General features: G+C 46.1%; 1 protein-coding gene across 4 annotated transcripts in view; it reads right to left on the bottom strand.

The window, feature by feature from the left end:
• LOC102453028 (carotenoid-cleaving dioxygenase, mitochondrial) overlaps nucleotides 1-19,884 on the bottom strand; it is a 94,911-nt gene that overhangs the window by 18,676 nt on the left and 56,351 nt on the right. For 2 of the 4 annotated variants that reach the window (XM_075909431.1, XM_075909433.1), the window contains one exon: nucleotides 4,943-5,147. In XM_075909431.1, coding sequence (XP_075765546.1) covers nucleotides 4,943-5,147 — 205 coding nt within the window. Of the gene's footprint in view, nucleotides 1-4,942; nucleotides 5,148-13,975; nucleotides 14,238-19,884 lie in introns of those variants that run through there. The other 2 variants (XM_006111225.4, XM_006111226.3) reach the window with 2 other exon arrangements.

The following is a 19,884-nucleotide window of genomic DNA, read 5'->3' as shown; positions in this document are numbered from 1 at the left end:
CCGTTAAAAGAAATCCTGCAGAGCTGGAGTTTTTATCTTTGAGGTTTGCACAGGGAGAGGTGACACACACATTCCCGTACACCTCTCTCACAGGGGTTAACTGCTCAACCTGACCCAGTCCTTCCTACCCAGTGCTCTCCACCCTCCATGCCTGGCTAGGCCCCTGAGATGGACCCACCTCTCCCGGTACATGGTGTTGCATCTTCAAGGCAACATGTGGGGGACACACAGGATCACAGTCCCCTCCCCAGATTTCTCTCGGGGTTCCCACCAGAATGTGGCAAGCTGCTGGTTTTTGGCACTGTGCAAGAGGGAAAGGATGGGACCTACTGACATTAGAAGGGGAGTCAGGCTGGGGATAAGCATAGGCTACGCATGGGGGCGGCATGGAATATCATGTGCACCCCCCATGCCATGGAGAGGGCAGATGAGGAGCAAGGATCAGCAGCCAGAGATCAGGCGGCCTACCTGCTGCACTCTCTTAAGCAGTCTCCACCCATGCTGCCTGAAAAAGACAGGAGAGCTGTGTGATAGTTCCCCCACCTCCACTCCTGCTGTCAGGTAATAGGATTGGGATGGGGAGGGCCCTATGGGGGGCAGAAGGAGGCAGCTGCTCAGGGGGGGAGTGGGAAATGGGGGGAAGCAGCTGGGGCAGAGAGGGGGGTTGCTTGGGGGAATAGAAAGAGGGCAGAGTTTAGCATGGTAGGCCAAAGGCAGCAGCAAACAAACAGGCAAGTCTCTGAGATAAAGAGGAACAGCTGGGCCTCGGCCAAGGGTTAGAATGGGGATCACAGGTTTGGGGGAGTTTCATGGGGGACAGGACTCAGGAGGAAGCAGAGAGAGGAAGAAAGGAACAGGAGAGGTGAATCTTGGAGGAGGACAAGCAGGGCAGAATTAACTCTTCTAGAGGCTAGAGCTATTAGATTTTGTGGGGGCCCCTAGTATCTGGGGTGGGGCTAAAAACAAGGGAAGGGGTTCAGAATGTGGAAGGGGGCTCAAGGCTGGGGCAGAAGGTTAGGGTGTGAGAGGGGGCCCTGGGCTGGGGGGGAGCTAGTTTGGTCAAGACAACATGAGAGGGTAAGAGGCCCACAGGCAGCAACTAGGAAACAAACAGGCACCATGTGGCCTGGGCCTGGGCACCTCTGGGATGGAAAGGGCAGCTGGGCCCAGAGGTTAACCGGAGATCAGGTCACTTAGCTTAGCTGAGGGATAGGGATATTCCCCCAGGCCAAATATGGGGGTATTGCTGATGCTTGGGGTTTTAGTCCTGAGCATGGCACTCAGGGCTCCCACCTTGTGGGGGAGAGGGGAGGGGAGCTGCCGGTGTTTGGTGCCTCAGCGGCTGAAGCCCTGAGCACTAGTGACTCTTACGCACCCCCTGCTGCAGGGAAATGTGGGACAATGTGCCCGTTTTTTAAAAAAAGTTGGAAGGCTGGGAACAGCCCTTCAACATGGGACTGTCCTAGTTAAGATGGGATGGATGAGGGGCAGAAAAGCTTCCTGGTGCCAGTGCTGCGCAGGGCTTTGGCACCCCAGGCTAGAGGGTCTTGAGATTTCCCTGAGGGTACGTCTACACTACAGCGCTAGTTCGAACTAACTTAGTTCGAATTAGTTCATTCGAACTAAGCTAATTCGAACTAACGCGTCTAGAACTAAAAACTAGTTCGAATTAGCGTTTTGCTAATTCGAACTAGCAAGTCCACATTGAATGGACTCTGAACAGGGCTTAAGGATGGCCGGAAGCAGTGCCGGCAGGGCATCAGAGGAGGACTTAGAACGTGGAGATGCTGTCTCAGGCTAGCCGAGGGCTGCGCTTAAAGGGTCCCGACCCCCACCCCGGACAGACAGTTCTAAGGGGTGCCCCGCTTGCAAAGAAGTTCTGGCTTGGAGTGCCCGGAGTACCCACACTGGGCACATCACACCACTCGGCCATCAGCCCGGCAGCACTTGCCGCAGGCTGCCATCTGGGGAGAGGGGGTAATTGGGGGGCTGCAGGAGAGCTTCCACCCCCAGAAGCCCGCAGAGCCAGCCCAGTCCTCCCCATTGGGGGCTCGTACCCCATTCCTCCCTCAACTCCTTCCACTTACCCTTCCCTAGCCCCCCTTCTTATTGATGTACAAAATAAAGACAACGTTTCTTCCAACATTGACTCTGTCTTTATTGAAAAAAACTGGGGGAGACTGGGAAAAGGAGGTGGGAGAGGGGAAGAGAAAGGCTGGGAGAAGGGAGGGCAACTAACATGATCAGGGGTTGGGAACAGGTCCCAGATGAAGAAAGGCTACAGAGACTGGGACTGTTCAGCTTAGAAAAGAGGAGACGGAGGGGGGACAGGATAGAGGTCTCTAAAAGCAGGGGTTGGGTGGAGAGGGTGCATTCAGAAAAGTTCTTCCTGAGTTCCCATAAAGAAGGACTAGAGGACACCAAAGGAAAGGAATGGGTAGCAGGCTTCAAAGTAGTAAGAGAAAGTTGTTCTTCTTCCCAAAGCAAATAGTTAACCTGTGGAACTCCTTGCTGCAGGAGGCTGTGAAGGCTAGAACTAGAACAGAGTTGAAAGGGAAGTGAGATCAAGTCATGGAGGTTGGGTCCATGGAGTGGTATTAGCCAGGGGGTAGGAGTGGTGTCCCTGCCCAAAGTTTGTGGAAGGCTGGAGAGGGATGGCACGAGACAAATGGCTTGGTCACTGTCTTCGGTCCATCCCCTCCAGGGTCCCTAGGGTTGGCCGCTGTCCGCAGACAGGCTACTGGGCTAGATGGACCTTTGGTCTGACCCAGGACGGCCATTGTAAGCTCAGGGCTCAGTGTCGGGGGTCTCAGTGGACCCCCTTGATTTTCATGCACACCTGCTCCTGGGTGGCCAGGCTGGCAGCTCTCCTGCCCTAGACAGCCACTTTCCTGTGCCTAGTGCGGAGATCGTGGACGAGGTCCACGATGTCCGCACTAGCCCAGGAAGGTGCCCGCCTCTTGCGGTCCAGGGCAAGCTCCCAGGAGCCGCCAGCCTGGTCCCGGCAAGAGGGGGTGGGCTGGGGGGCATCGGGTGGGTGGCTCTGTGCCGTGCCAGGTGCAGGGTCTGCTAGCTGGGTGCTGGCAGGCTTGCACCTGGCATGGGCACCGTAGCCAGCCCGTGCCTCTTTAAGGGATCCGGGGCTGGGAGGGGGGCATAGAGTTTCCCTGGTGTTGGCCAGAGTGGCCACCAGGGAAACCTGGGGAGGGCTAGCCTCCCACTAGTTCGAACTAAAGGGCTACACAGCCCTTAGTTCGAACTAGCTAGTTCGAACTAGGCGTTAGTCCTCGTAAAATGAGGTTTACCTAGTTCGAACTAAGCGCTCCGCTAGTTCGATTCAAATTCGAACTAGCGGAGCGCTAGTGTAGCACCTATTAAAGTTAGTTTGAACTAACGTCCGTTAGTTCGAACTAACTTTGTAGTGTAGACATACCCTGAGTGTCAGCCCAGCCAGAGGCAGCGAGGGAAGGAAGAATCCTTTCAGCCAGGCAGGTGGTGAATTGAATGATCCAACCATGGGCTGGTTCCCCGCATAGCGTCAGTAGTGGGACGCACCCCGCCAGTGGGGATATGGAGGAGCAGCAGAGCTGTGGGGATTGAACAGGAATAACAGGTAGTGGACAGTGAGAGGGGACGCATATAAAGGGCTGATGGGTGGAGGCAGAGGTGACATGCAACCAGCCACCGTCTATCTGGTCTCACCAGCCACTGCAGCCAGCAGAGGTGCTGGAACTAGAGGTGCAGGGGAAGCTGCAGCACCCCCTGGCTTGAAGTGGTTCCTATTACCGTATTTTCCGGTGTATAAGGCTACTGGGCGTATAAGACGACCCCCCCGTCTCCAGCAGACCAGGGACACCGGGAGCAAAGCCTCTGAGGACACCCCGGCAGCGGGACAGCCCCAGTGCGCCTGGGCTGCCCTGCCGCCGGAGCCCCTCCGCGGCTTTGCAAAGCCTCCGGGGAAGCCAGCGGCGGGGCATCCCAGGCGCGCCTAGAAGCCAGTGCTGGCTGGAAACAGGATGGGGAGTGGGGCCCTGCTAGCCAAAAGCTGGCACACAGTGGGGACTGCATTGATGGACCAGCAGGAGGAGCAGCCAGCCCTGCACATTGCAGCTTTGCTGACCACACTCACCCCATCATCAGCCACTGGACCCTCCCACTCACCACTGGTGCGTGGGCGGCTGGCCTGCAAGGATCTAGTTAGTAGCAGGAGCCACCAGTATTGATGGTAGGGAAAAGAGAAAACATTGACCTGGGTTCTTACTTATTAAAAAGGTAGAGCTACATTTCTTTGTTTTGAAATAAAAGAACACCGACCAGTGTGAGAACTGGGGTTGTGTTTAAAGGCACACGGACAGCTTAGTGCAATCGGGGTGGCAAGTCATGCCCAGGAGTTGGGAAGTAGTTGTTACAGACAGGGCAGTGGGAGTTAGGATGCTGGAGTTTCATCCCCATCTTTGTTAGCTCACTATGTGGCCTTCAGCAGGTCTCAGCCTCTGTGTGCCTCTGCATCCCCACCTGTGGAAAAACACCTTCCTGCTTCCCAGGGAGGTTATGAGAATTAATGAATCCAGTTGGTAAAGATACTGAAAGCTTCTAGATGAGAAAAGGGTTTGTATTAGAAGAATGGGATCTCATGGTCACAAACCTTCAGAGCTAAGAGAGGACCCAATGGCTGGGATGGATTTGTGAAGGAGCTTTCTAGGCAGGGCTGGATTACCCAATAGGCAGACTAAGCACATGTTTAGGGTACCAGCAAAGCAGGGGCACCCAAAAAAATGAGATTTTACAGTATAGTATTGTTTATATATTGAATTACATATGGGGAGGCACCATAATCTTTTCAGTGCTTAGGGGCTCTAAAGGTCTTAATCCGGCCCTGTTTCTAAGTTTGACCCGCACCCAACCGGGAACCATTACAAAGTATGGTCAAATCTGGACTTACTTCTCCTCTCCAAACTCAAACTTCCCAGGCCCATTCCTTAGCAGGCTGCCTTTGAGCCACTTGGGAATATGCCCTTTGACTTTTGTCTGGATGGGCTGAGGAGTTTCTTCCACACTTTTTATTAGTGGCAAGATGCATTGCAAACCCTTCCGGTTGCTGAAGGTGATCGGCTCCTGTTGTGGGCTCGTCAGAAAGTCCTTTAGAACTACAGAGAATGAACAACAAATTAGATAGCAAGTGACTAAATCCCCTAGTCCTAAAGGCTATAGACTGACAGCCACCAGCCTAGATATCTGCAACTCGGGCTTGCAATGAATGTTCAGAATGAAGCTTCCAGATTGTCCGTCAAAGCCATAAGGAGCTGAAAATTCAGTACATTAAATCTTCCTGTGTTGTCTACAGTGCAGACACCAGCACTGCAGTCCAGGACAGATAAGCCAGGTGCTTTTCCACGTTGCAGAGCGTGAGGAGATGAACTAAGCTAGTATAATTCATCTGAATTGTAACAGCGAGAGAGGGAAGCAGGCGTTTGTTATGACCACTTAGAGACTATAATGTGCCCAGAAATAAATATGCTATAACCTTAAAACAAGAGAAAACAGAGTGGTGCTTATAGATTGCCCTGCAAAACTCATGCTGATCTCCCCTAAAGGCTCCACTCTTCCACCAACACCAGACAAGAGGATTCAGTGCAGACATCTTGGTTTCCCCTTTGAGTGATGCTTCATTGTACTGCCCGGTGGGCTTGAAAACTATGCAGGAAGGAACACAAGGACGGCCATTCTGGATCAGACCAAAGGTCCATCTAGCCCAGTGTCCTGTCTGCTCAATGGCCAATGCCAGATGCCCCAGGAGGTAATCATCATGTGATCCCTCCCCTGTCACCCATTTCCAGACAAACAGAGGCTAGGGATACCATTCCTATCCATCCTGGGCTGTGTCTAGACTACATGGCTCCATCGACGGAGCCATGTAGATTAGGGTTGTAGGCAAAGGGAACAGAAATAAATAATCGCCGCTTCATTTACATTTACATGGCTGCCGCGCTGAGCCGACAAACAGCTGATCAGCTGTTCGTCGGCTCAGCGCACTAGTCTGGACGCTCCCCTGCCGACATTAAAGCCCTTTGTCGGCAGCCCCGTTATTCCTCGTGGGATGAGGTTTACCGGGGCAGCCAACAAAGGGCTTTGATGTCGGCAGGGGAGCGTCCAGACTAGTGCGCTGAGCCGACAAACATCTGATCAGCTGTTTGTTGGCTCAGCACAGCAGCCATGTAAATTTAAATGAAGCGGCAATTATTTAAATTGCCGCTTCATTTCCCTTTGCCCAATAAACAAATCTACATGGCTCTGTCGACGGAGATCCCAATTTGCTGGGGCAGCAGGGCCGATAGTATAGCACACAGAGTGACTCTATGGTCGCCAGTTCTAAAAAAGGTGAATGGCCCATATTGGAAGAATGCTTGCACTCAGAGCATCTCCACTAACATCTGTTGCTGCTCTATGGTTCTGTTTAAGGATGTATGGAGTGTGGCCATTTTGGCCATTAAACAGATGAGAGGGAATTTTGGAAAGGAAAAGGAAAAAATTCAATTTCTGAGAGTTCTAACAGTCCCTACAGTGACAGGGTTTGAATGTAAAAATCAAGCTGGGTCCACCGTTCATGCTTGCCTCATTCCCGTGCCTTTTTTGTCAGTTGCATCTCATCAGAAGTCTTCATGCAAGTTACAGAAACGTCCACACAGCACCAACATCTGACTCCTCCACAGAAGAGGTGATTTCTGACTGGGGTTCTTTTCCCTTTTAATATGCCACCTCTACAGCCAGATGAGTAAATAGGAAATCATTGATGAATTGTATTTTCTGTGTACGGGGTGGTGTGACAGTGACCAGTGTCTGCCATATTGTCTTTGCAGGGTCCATTATGGATGAGTTAAAGGGCAGAGCTATCTTTATTGATGAGGATGCTTGCAGGATGTGCGTGAGTTTGTGCTGGATCTCTCTGGCAGCTCTGCTAAAGAGATGTTCAGAAATTCTGCCATTCTTCTGAATAAGTCCTGGAAGGATTTAAAATGGTCACCTGGAGTTGGTGGTAGCTAGTGGTGGGCACTGTGTCAAACAGCTGGGTGGCCGTCCAAGCACTCAGTTTACTGGGAACACTACCACAAGTGCAGGAAGTTACAGCACTATACAACACCAGTGAAAATGATGTAACTACCAGAAGTTGGGCCATGAGCACAGTGGATGGATCCCTCCAAATTGACCTGTTCTGTTCATTCTGATGCTGGTCACTATCAGAGCACAGGTCACTGTGCTAGATGGACCATTGGTCTCACCTGGTATGGCCATTCTTATGTTCTGGAAATTTGTGAATCTAGCCTACACTCAAAAATTGCTCAATGCTAACAATGGACGTCAGTCACCATGTCAGTGGCACAATTAGCAGAGTCCAGCTCAAACAAACCATGGTCAGTGTTGTTATGTTCACAGCCCAAAGAGAATTAGAGAACAACATAAATGCCCTTCTGAAAGGTTCCATCATAACACCACTACACTTCTTATCATTCAGAACAATGCATGAGAACCCCAAAACACAGAGAGAAAAAACGAGCTGCTCCCTACAACAGTGAGACAAAGTCCACCCCACGTTGCTTTAAACTGGCACTTTCCAAATTGACACGGATTTTGCACTGCTTGCAAGCAGGACCAGAAGCCTCCAGCCTCAGCCTCATCCTCAATTAATAGTTTGCAACTCCCCATATTCCTCAGTGCAGCACAAGTACTGCTATAGACACCTGTGGTCAAAATTTAATCTAAGCAGGGGTTAACCAAGAGTTTCCAGAATCATGCTGAAAAGTTTAGACAGGTGTACATTTGCTGTTAGATGGCACCTAAGCTGTCAGGGCTGTTCCTCAATCTGGCACTCTGAGTGCAGAAGATGGGGGCCTGAAAAGAGCTCAAAAGAAAAAAGAAAACCTTTGCCTCTACAGGCATTGGTTACAAAAACTTCCCCTCAGAATCACAATACACAGATTTTGGGGAATTGTTGCCACCATCAAGTGATTTTTATCCCTAAAAAAACAGGGGTGAACACTTGAACCCACCCCCAGCAGTACACCAAGCTCTTTTGCTCTAAAAGAGCTTGAAAAAAGGAAAGAGGAAAACAAGCTGCAGTCTCTAGTAGCTGACCTCTCAGTCGGAGGCATGACAATACGCACAAACAGATAGACAAGCCTTCCAGGACACAAGAATCCAATCATCACCTAAAAAAAGTTATTTTTATTACACAACAAAAGATAAACTTGATAAAGCATACTTAATTGCTAAATGTTACAGAGCAACTAAGGAAAACAAAACACAGAGCAAAGTCTCTGACTACAATTCAAGATGGTAAATAGGGAGTAGTGGCATAGATTCACACAGAGCAGTTCAAACCAAACCACAATATAAAGAAAAATACCCTGATCACAACTAGGATTATGAGGTAGACTCCCCCCAAAAAAATGGACACACTTGATCGGGGGGGGGGGCAGGAAGCAGAGCTGGGGGGAATCGGGAGCCACGAGGCTGGCCGGGAGGAAAGGGGGGGCGGGAAGCACAGCTGGGAGGGTTGGGAGCCACGGGGCTGGCTGGGAGGAAGGGGGGTGCAGGAAGCAGAGCAGGCGGGGCATGGGGTGCTGCGGCACTGGCCAGGGCAGATCAGGAAGAAGAATGGGCCAGCGGGAAGCAGAGCTGGGGGTCGGTGCAGGGGGGCTGGCTGGGGAAGATCAGGAGGGGAAGTGGGAGAGAACCGGCCTGCCGGGAAGGGAGGGGCAGGGGGTGAGCAAATCGGCCGGCGCAGAGTGGGACTGACCCAGGCACTTGCCGATCCCAGGATGCTGCCTGTCCTGCGCAGGCCCCAGCGACGCACGAGCGAAGAGGAGGCTTCCCCTCCTCCTCACATTCAACCAAGGGCTCCTGGCAGCAATCGCAGCCCTGCCTCCCAGCTGGGACTCCCAGCCAATCCCCCGCCCATGCCAGGCTTCCGTCCGGTGAACAGCCGGAAAATCAGAAAATACTGGACATTGCACATGTCCGGTATTGTCTGATTTTTTTTACCGGACAGAGTGCGCAAATACCAGACTGTCCAGTACAATACCGGACACCTGGCAACCCTAATCACAACTAGATCCACTTTTCTTTACTTCCAATTTTCTCTTTGTTCAGTCCATTCCCATGCCCCAAATTCCTTGGAGACATGATAGTCCTGCTTGGGTTTAAATCATTCTGGGACTCTCCATTCCCAGTTTTTCTCTCCCACACAAAGAAAGCAGGCAAGGAATCTATATCCAATTCAAATTCCAATCCTCTGTTTTGATTGGTTCTCCCAGCATCCTGGCCAACACCTTTGCTAGCTACCTGAGTTTAACCGCTTAGTCACTGGGTGCTGGTCAGCACTCCTCCCGTCCATTGCATAAGCCCAGTACTGTGGTGGCATCCATTGTCAGCAATGGGCAAGTTACATGCAATAGAAGAGCTTAAAGTTACATTCAATAGAAAGCATATGGGGAAGTGAAACCTTAAAAAAGAAAGGGATTTTGCTTAGTTCACATGGACTTGGAAGCTGTTCTGTGTGCGGGTACAGGCTGGGGAAAGCAGGCAGACAAAGGATGCAGCCAGAACAGAAACTTGGGAGAGTGTAAGGAGCTGGATACGTAGGAGGAGATGAGGAAATACGGTTATTCGTAAAGACATAAAATGCTACGCAAAACTTTTCTTGGGCTTTCAAGATGCAGCTGGGGCAAGCCCTAAAAGGGAGAACAGCAAGGATGTGATGCAGGAGAGCAGAAAGTTAGGAGAGCAACAGAGAAAGGAAGCCAGGTGACTCCTGCAGGAGGTAGGTTTAGGTAAGCCCCTACCTAACAGCTGCCTATGAATCCTGTTAAGGGGCTGTTGTGTCTTTAGCTCTTTACCCAACGGCTGTGTCTACATTGGCATGATTTTGTGCAAAAGCAGCTGCTTTTGTGCAAAAACATGCTGCCTGTCTACACTGGCCTCTTGCGCAAGAACACTGACGTTCTAATGTGTGAAATCAGTGCTTCTTGCTCAAGAACTATGATGCTCCCGCTCAGGAATAAGAACTCTTGCATTAAAGAGTATTTGCACAAGATCATACCAATGTAGAAGCAGCCAACTATGAAGAAACTAGAAAAGCACAGTTGGGGTGGGGTCGGTGTTCCCTCTAAACTGCGCCACAGCAGAGCTTCACTGGTGATTAATCAGCCCCCCAAGTCAGTCAGCTCCCTGCAAGGAGCCCTGAGCCTCTGACTGGGTGGAGCTGATTAATCACCTGTGAAGATATGCTGTGCCTCATTTTAGAGTGAACAATGGGTGGGATCCTAAGTAACCATGCTTGATAAGTAGATTGATCATGCCAGAACTAGCTCCATACACACTGGGATCAGGTGTAAGAAACAGTGAGGGCCCCTAGAGTGTTCACAATCTATTTAAAGGCATACTACCCAATTCTACACTACAGAGAGAATCTTTGCTCACAGGGGATTTCAGAAGTCAGTCTCTGACCTCTTACCTTGCAGAGAAAGCAGAAAACATGACCATTATAAATCATCTGCTGAGACTAGATTAGGCTCCATGTTTGGAGAACAAATTAGCAGATTTTAGGTAGGGAATATCACATGCATCACAGAAGGAGGAGCATTTCATAGGAATCCCGTTGTTCAAATGTTGAGCACATATCCCCATTAAAAGGGTGCAGCAGCCTCGTGGCAAACACACACTGAGGAGAACTCTCTTAACTTAATCCATCACCTGTTCAGTCTGGGTGTGTTTAGACTACGGAGTTTTTAAAAGTGGATTTTTTAAAAAAAACTTCACCTGCATCTAAACTGCCATCACATTCTTTCAAAATTAAATCGAAAGAACACGGTGGGTTTTTTTTGAAATTGGTAAACCTACTTTTACCAGGAAGAATGCCTTTTTTTGAAAGAGCTCTTTCGAAAAAAGGCGTTCTTGAATGTAAACAAGGCTTTTTCAAAAGAGAGCATCCAGATTGCCTGGGTGTTCTCTTTCAAAAAAGCAGATCGCTTTTTCGAAACTCTTGTGGCTGTCTAGATGATCTCTTTCGAAAGAGGCTTGTAGTCTAGATGTACCCTCTGTGGACCTCATCAGCACAAAGAGACGGATGTGGTTCAGCATTTGGTTTAGCTTAATCAGCGCCAACTAAGGTTTAACTGTTTGCAAAACAGGGACCACCACTGGTACAACTAAACTCCATTTCTTCCTGAAACAGAGTTATTTCCTAGTGCAAGCAAGGCTTGAGGCTGAAGAAATTCCAGACAATATTACAATTCCATTTAGCATGAGGAGGCATTTCCTATTAGAAATTCCTTCTAACCAGACCAGTCACTTTCACCAACTCAGCCATATCTTCCAGCCTCCCTTCTTTCATCCAGGGGATTACATTAAATTGCTGCACAAATGATCTGTAAATCTCCAAAGCCGGAAGTCTAGTTCATCAGAGACCAATTCGTCAATCAGTTAAAGGAGAACAGAGAAAGGACAATTCAACAAAATTTTTTGTCAAACAGCACTTTTGTAAACTTGCTTGTTCAAATCAGGTACAAGGTAAAGCTTCATTTTGACTTGAAAAAATGTGGCAATTTACCCTCCTATAATGTGGACCTACCTCATTAATCCTCAAATCCTTCTTAGATCTCTTATATGAGAAGACAGCTAGATAAAGAATTCAGGCTGCAGGGCTAAAGTAATTATCCTGCAGTGTATAACAACCTCTCCCTCTTAAAACTCAATTAATGTATATTAAATCCCGCATAATTCATCCAATCCCAACATTAGTATTGATAAAAAAGCCCTTAGAAATAAAGGAGGCCTTTCATGTAAGATGAAATCTGAAACTATACTGCTAGAGGCAATTAGAGAAGTTGATTTATATTCTAGCTGTAAAACATTTTCATTTCAGAATTTTAAACAGAGAAGCAGCAGTTCCACTAAGACATTTCTGCAGTATTGCTATGGTCTAGGACAGCAGTTCTCAAACTGTGGGTTGGGACCCCAAAGTGGGTCACTAACTTTGTCCCCCCATGACCATAGGACTCAGGATTTGGCCCTCTACCCATGGGGTGGGGCTTGGGCAAGTTCAGACTTCGGTCCTCCCTCCTGAGTCTATGTAGTAATTTTTTGTTGTCAGAAGGCGGTCGTGATTCAGTGAAGTTGGAGAAACCCTGGTCTAAGGATCCAGAACAGAAATGGAGTAGATTCTGCCTGGATTTCCTTGTTCTGCTGATTTTTCCCTGTTCCCAAAATGTGGGTTCTCTAACTCATCTCTCATCACCTAATCTCCCCCAACAGCCCCCTTTCCCTCCCCCCACTCACATGAATCAGATTTGGGCAGAATTCAAGGACAAATCACACTGCATTTTTTTGAACAGTGGAACTCTGTTCACAGTAGCTTAGGCAGAGAGCATAGTTACATTTATATTGATAGAATAGTTAACAGTAAGGCAAGCAGGTGGCAAAACTACCATAAATGATAAATATTAAAGATGGAGCAGACACCACGAGAAAAAGGCAACATATAAAAGGAAAACAAATGGGCTTTGTACTCAGCTTCTTAATTAGATGAACAAAGCTTGATAGATTCTTTGTTAAAAACTTGTTTTCATCAGAAATCCCTCAAACTCCAGCATTTCATGGAAAACTCTATGAACAACTAGAGAGCGAGTAGGATTATGGCTAAACTCAGGGAAGTGACACCAGCTAGCGTGAGAACGGGTTTTTTATTCAGACGGTTTGGGGGGGGGGGGGGGAGGTTGATCTCTACCTGTTTAACTTGACTGCCTGAACAAACAGCAGGAAGAAATGCTCTTATTACAGATTCTGTATTTTGCTAAAGGTTGAGAAATCTCATTTTATTTCCTTGGGGTTCCAACCAGACCACCAGCAAAAAAAACAACCTAAGAGGACCTAGTATTGCTAAAGTAGGGGGAAGGGCAAACCACAGGCCTTATTATCCAAATCAAAGAATTAAAACATGTCCCATATGCCTCCTTATACAGCTCACCGTTAAGGACGATGATTTAGGTACAATGAAAGCTAGTAGGGCAGAGATACACACTGCCTTGTTAGCTTTGTTTTGAGAAATATAGCTCTGCTATCAAATTATAACAAAAGAAAGCCACAGACACATGCAACATTGGATCTATTAATGGAAAACACTTTACTTTAACAGATCTGAAATGGTGGGGTTAGGGGTTCTTACATATACCGCTGAAGCCCAGAGCCAACATTCCTTGGACATTTTGTATTGATAATTCTGTCTTTATATTTTCAATCTCCATTCTGATAAAGAACTTACTGATATTGGATTTCTTGTCATGCCTCACAAATTTAGCAATAGATTTGATTAGAGTCAGCCTCTGGGGCTGCTCCTAAATTCATACCCAGAGACACACACTAGATAACATCATCGCAAGACAGTCTTGGAAAAATATCCAATCTCTTGATGTCCCTGGAAGCAACTTTTTGATTCCACCCAAGAAAATTCAACAGGGAATCTGGTTAATACCTTTCTTTTATGGCTCACCTCCAGATCTCAATGGTTGATGGCAGATCTCTATTATAAACAAACAGCAGCAGATTTCAAATTGTGTAGTGGTAATCAAAACTTCAGTGGGTACTCCTGCCCCTAGCAATCATATCCCTGTTACTACCCACTGACACTTCGCTCATATAATGGATCCCCTGCAGGGATGTTGCTGTTTACTGGTTTCCCTAGATCTAAACCTGCATTTTCCATTGATAATCTGATATAATCTGTGTGATGCATTTACCCCTTCATGTTTATTATCTTGCAAAATATCTAGGGATCTCTCTGCTGCCTAGCAAACTCCTAGAATCATTTAATTCCTCATTTCTATAAGAAATAAAATTCCTCTACTGACTTGTCTCCAGCAGCTGTTCTAAGAACAGGACAGCAGCCTGTCCCTTTGGAGGAAGGAGAGAAGGGGATTCTTACCTGGGATAGATTTCATCAAACTGGAGAGGAAATGTGCCATATTCACAGGCAGGAAGTTGATGGCAAACAGAAGGATTTGGGAAAACATCTAGAAGACCCCCCAACGCTGAAGAAAGCCTCAGATCCTAGGGGACTTGGGAAAGGTACCGGTGCTGAAGATGATACTGTGCAGCTGGCACTGATGGATGTGTTGAATAGGACTGGCTGAAGCCATCACTTCAGAATAAAAGCCTTGAATGATTGAACAATATCTGAGAGGTTCATTGTCTGAATAATGGTAGATATAAGACTCCACAGTGCAGCAGCTAGCTAAACCGGTGTTGTGGGTTATATAAGCCTGCAGTGCTCCAGCTGTTCTGGAGGGGGTGATTTTATTCTAAGAACCAGTCTCCCTTAGAAAAGATGGTACCGTGCAGTTAGCACTGATGGATGTGTTGAATAGGACAGGCAGAAGCCATCACTTCAGAATAAAAGCTCCGAGTGTCTGTCTGAACAATGGTAAAGAGAAGCCTGCACAGTGCAGCAGCTAGCTAAACTGGTGTTGTGAATTAAATGTGCCTGCAGTGCTCCACGCTGTTCCTGAGGAGGCAACTTTATTCTAAGAACCAGTCTCCCTTAGAAATATATTCCAAGGCAAGAGCTGCTGCTCTGGAATTAATAATAATCAGTTCATCTAGGCAGCTTAACTGTGCTTAAATCCTTATGCAGACCTATGTGCATATATGTATGATGTATAGTTAAGAATGCACATTTCCCAGTTCTGACAAGTAGGACCTTACTGAAGAGCTTTTCATAAAGCATAATAGCTTCACCATGCCAGTAATCAAGCTATCTATTGCTTCCAAAATCATTTTCTCTTATGGCTACTGAAAGTCAGGAGCTCCCGCAGAGACTGTTCTGTTCAGATCCTGATAAAGAATTATTAGCTCTTAGTGCTTTTTAGCCATTTCTTAAAATGTTTTCCAAACACGAGCCAAACCTCAAAACATCCACACATCATGCTATTCCTATTTTATATTAGCAAATTGAAATATGGAGTTATCTACTATGTAAGTTAGGTTGCAGTAAAGGATGAACCTCTCTAGTCCAGAACTCTTTGGTCCAGAAACAGCCATCATCCAGAACAATTTTAGTTAGCTGGATGTCCATGTGTGTGGCTAAGTTTCCTGAAGTCCCATAAAGTTTGTTTACAGTCACCAGTCTTATCTCTGAGAGCACGTCTACACACCAGGGCTAACCTCAAATAAGTTATGCAACTTGAGCCACATTGGCATTGTCTTCACACCTGTTATTTCAAGATAGAGCACTCTTCCCCAACTTCCTTTACTCCTCATACAATGAGGGTTGCAGGAGTTGGAGTAAGCAGTCCTCCAGCTCAACGTTATTTCGACATTATGTCGAAATAACTGGTTGTGTGTAGACGCAGACTATGTTATTTTGGAATAACATCAATTATTCTGAAATAACGCTGCTATTTAGACATAGCCTAAGTGTTCTGTGCTGTTATTTAGCTCTAATTTACCCCTAAATGTCCTCTAACAAGCCAGTAAGCAGTGGAAGTGTTGGTAACGCTGTTAGACAATTCCGTGGTCTGGAAAATTGTCTTGTTCGGAATCGGTCAGGTCCTGACGGTGCCAGATTAGAGAAGAGAACGGTTACTTACCTGTAACTGTTGTTTTTCGAGATGTGTTGCTCCTGTCCATTCGAGTGAGGTGTGTGCACGCCACGTGCACAGTTCTGCGGAGAGTTTTCCCCCTAGTAGTACCCATAGCGCCAGCAGGTCACCCCCTGGAGTGGCACCGCCATAGCAGCACATAAGTACCCCTGCCAGCACTCCCCCTCCTCAGTTCCTTCTAGCCGGACACTCCAACGAAGGGGAGGTAGGGGGGAATTGAATGGACAGGAGTAACACATCTCAAAGAACAACAGTTGCAGGTAAGTAACCATTCTCTTCTTTTCAAGTGGTTGCTCCTGTTCATTCGAGTGAGGTGACTCACAAGCAGAAAAACCCCTACGGAGGTGGGGTCGGAGTATGCCTCTAAAACCGCAAAGAGAGATTAAATCAACCACCATATAGTTTATTAACAGAGATGGTAGAGAACATAAAAAAACCCTCTGTGACTTAAATTTTTACAGTACAGAACTAAGAACAGCAGCACTGAACACGGCATCATTTCTGGCCTGCTGGGAAAGTGCGTAGTGTGCTGTAAACGTGTGGACAGATGACTACGTGGCTGCTCTACAGATTTCTACAATGGGGACATGCGCCCCAAAAGCTATGGAAGACACATGAGCTCTAGTGGAGCTCCCTGTGGGCCAGCTTATAACACTCTGTGATATATGAGGCAACCCAGGTGGATAACCTTTGGGTCGAAATAGGAAGGCCTTTCATTTTGTCTGCGCATACAATAAACAGCTGGGTTGAATTACAGAAAAGTTTTGTTCTATTTATGTAAAAAGCCAAGGCACGCTTGGCATCTAAAGAATGCAACACCTGTTCCTTACGGGAGTGGTGTGGTTTCAGAAAGAAAACAGGTAAGAAAATTTCCTGTGATATATGGAAAGGTGAAACCACCTTGGGGAGGAAAGCCGGGTGTGGGCGGAGTCTAACATTATCCGCCGAAAACACCAAGTAAGGTGGCTCTATAGTCAAGGCACGAAGCTCGGAGACCCAGCGTGCTGAAGTTATGGCCACTAAAAAAGCTACCTTCAGGGACAAGTGCTTTAAGGAGCAGGTCGCTAAGGGCTCAAATGGGGGTGACATCAATTTTGTGAGCATTAGATTGAGGTCCTGCTGGGGAATGGGTGGCTTCACATGAGGGCACACTTTGTCTAGGCCCTTCACAAATCTCTTGACTATCGGATCAGTAAATAGGGAACTAGACCCCCAACCAGGGTGGAAGGCAGAAAGGGAAGCCAAGTGTACTTTAATAGACGAGGCGGATAGGCCCGTCTACCGTAATCCAAGCAGGTAGTCGAGCACCAGTGGAACCGGAGCTCCCGGACAGATACAAATGGACAGATACAAGAGATACTTTTCAATATTTTTGTTCTGAAGTAGTTTTTCTTCATGTGAAGTATAGGCCTATACAGAATTTATGATGTTGAAATATGAAAAAATTTTCTGAGGATGTTTTGAATGAGCTACACAACTCATTTGTGGTTGCCATTGTTAGTAATGTGGTCATCCTAAATTCTTGTCACAGTAAAACTTCTATATCATGTTATCATATACTCCATAAATATGATATAAAGTATGTGCTTCTAAAATTGTGCTGCATCTTCACTACACAATGAAGTGAGAATTATCCCATTATATACATTACTAGTTCTGAATGTTTGAACATTTGGATACTAACTTCTCTGAATTTTTAGAAGCTAAAAGGTGTGACACATTGAAAAAGTGAATGAAGACTATGAGGTCTCATTATATCTATCCCACTACAGTAATACCTGTGTTATCCAGCATGCTTGGGGATTAGAACATTGCAGTTATCTAAAAATTTTGCTTATCTGAGGGTCCCATCAACCTAGGAAAAATCAATGGACAATAATAGTAAAACTAGAGTTTTTAATATTGGTAGTTTTGTAGTGTGAGACAGTTTGTCTCACATTTCTCTTTTGAGTTAAAGATGATTAGAACTTCTTAAATAAAAAATTGTTAAACCAATCATGGTAAACCAAGCCAGGTCTGTGCGCCTGAAGATGTGACAATATTGTGGCTGGGGGCAATGCTGGTTAACATAGTGCCAGACAACAAAGGTTTTACTGTATATCTACATCTGTAATATTCCCTTCCTTCCACCCTTATTCTCCTACAGTTGCTTGTTTGGATAAAGATGTTTGGATTCCTGAGGCTTTGAATGGGCAACAAAGAGTGAATCACACCTGTTCTGTTCATTCTCTCTGGGGCGCTGGCATTGGCCACTGCTGGAAGAAAGGATACTGGGATAGACGGGCCTTTAGTCTGCTGTAGCATGATGGTTCTTATTTTCTTATGTAACATGCAGACAAAAAGTATTTTGCTCTAGTCTACAGAGTGAACATATATTGTTGCAATCCATATATGCACAGAAATCCATATCTAAATGTAGTTTTCAGTTTCCATTTGTAAGTATGCAAAATCCAACTTGTAATCTTTCAAGACACACATGTACAGCTCCCTGCATTACTTTAGTTGTTTGTGTTACCACATCTTGTAAGGTGCTGGTTTGTCCACAGTGCACAGGACGCACTATCATAAATAAAACCTAAAAGGAAAATAAAACTGTATGAAAAAGGGTGTAGCAGTGGTGTCTGGCCTGGGTTGTGAAAAGCCAATACCTTACACACCTAGGGTACATCTAGATTGCAGGGGGGTTTGGGGATACCAGAGGTATCCTGAAAAAACTCCACTGAGTCCAGGGAACGCGTTTGCTCTTCTGCTTTTTTTTTGCAGAAGAGCAGACGCACTCTTTCAGAAGCCCTGTCTTCTTCATTCCACAGGAACATTCCATGTTAAAGGGAACTTCCGAAAGAAGGAGTTTTTCTGAAATTTGACCCAGTATACATGTGCCACATTTTGGAAAAGCCTCTTCTGGAAAAAAAAAAAAAAAAAAAAAAAAAGGTGGAAACAGGGACACAAAATGCGGAGCACATTTTGCGTACCTTTTTCAGAAAAAAAGGTGTAGTTTAGACATAGCCCCTGTTGTTGGGAAAACAGAATCCTGAACATATAGTCAGATAGTTAAAGGAAGGATTCTGGGAAAACATTCAAGATTCCCATTAACAAGACAGCTCTATAACAACTGAGAAATTATCACTACTTAGCAAGCATCATTAGAAAAGTTGGTTGATTAGATACCGAAGCCAGAACCAGAAAAGTAAGAGCAAAAGATATTCTGGTGGAATAAACATCTGATCAAAAGAGCCATAAATTTGGAGACTCTAAATTCTAACTCTTAAAATCTACATTTGGTCTTTATTAAATTATGGCTATGAAATATGGATATTAAAAAATCAAGAAACTATAAGCCTTAGAATTATGATCTTATGAAATAATTCTGAGAACATTATGGATAGACTACATAATCAATGAAAAAGTATTGGAACTCAGCAAACATTACTTAAATTATGAAAAGAAATGTTCAATTTACATTTTAAGAAGTTCAGTAGGTGATGCATGTTCACAGGCACCGGCAGGGAAAGTTAATGACAGAAGAACATGATGCAAAAAAAGATTTTTGGATGAATATTGTGGTATCCTGGGTAGATCAAAAGGATTATTCATTTACAAAAGGATTAGCACAGGACTGTACAGAATGGGTTACAATGGTTGCAAACCTCCTATAATGAAAATGCTACAGAATAAGAAGAAGATGTGACTACATCCCTTCTTTTCTGCCTCTTTATACTCAGGCTGTGTCTAGACTGGCAAGTTTTTCCACAAAAGCAGCTGTCTACACTGGCCGCTTGAATTTCTGCAAGAGCACTGGTGAACTCATGTAAGAAATCAGTGCTTCTTGCGGAAATACTATGCTGCTCCCATTCGGGCACAAGTCCCTTTTGTGCAAAGCTTTTGCGCAAAAGGGCCAGTGTAGAAAGCTCAGATTTGTTTTGAGCAAAAAAGCCCTGATTGTGAAAATGGCGATCGGGGCTTTTTTGCGCAAAAGCGCGCCTATATTGGCACGGACGCTTTTCTGCAAAAAGTGCTTTTGCGGAAAAGCGTCCATGCCAATCTAGACGCTCTTTTCCACAAATGCTTTTAACGGAAAACTTTTCCGCTAAAAACATTTGAGGAAAATCATGCCAGTCTAGATGTAGTCTCACTGTCAAAAAGAAAGCTTAAACGTGCAGGGATGAAATCTAGGCATCTATTGAAGGCAACTTTTCTTCAGTAGGATTAATATTTTGCACCAGACATATTTGCT

Source organism: Pelodiscus sinensis, chromosome 26, assembly GCF_049634645.1.
Source record: "Pelodiscus sinensis isolate JC-2024 chromosome 26, ASM4963464v1, whole genome shotgun sequence".
Lineage (NCBI taxonomy): Eukaryota > Metazoa > Chordata > Testudines > Trionychidae > Pelodiscus > Pelodiscus sinensis.
Note: the sequence above shows the minus strand (reverse complement) of the source record. Positions and strands in the feature narration are given on the sequence as shown.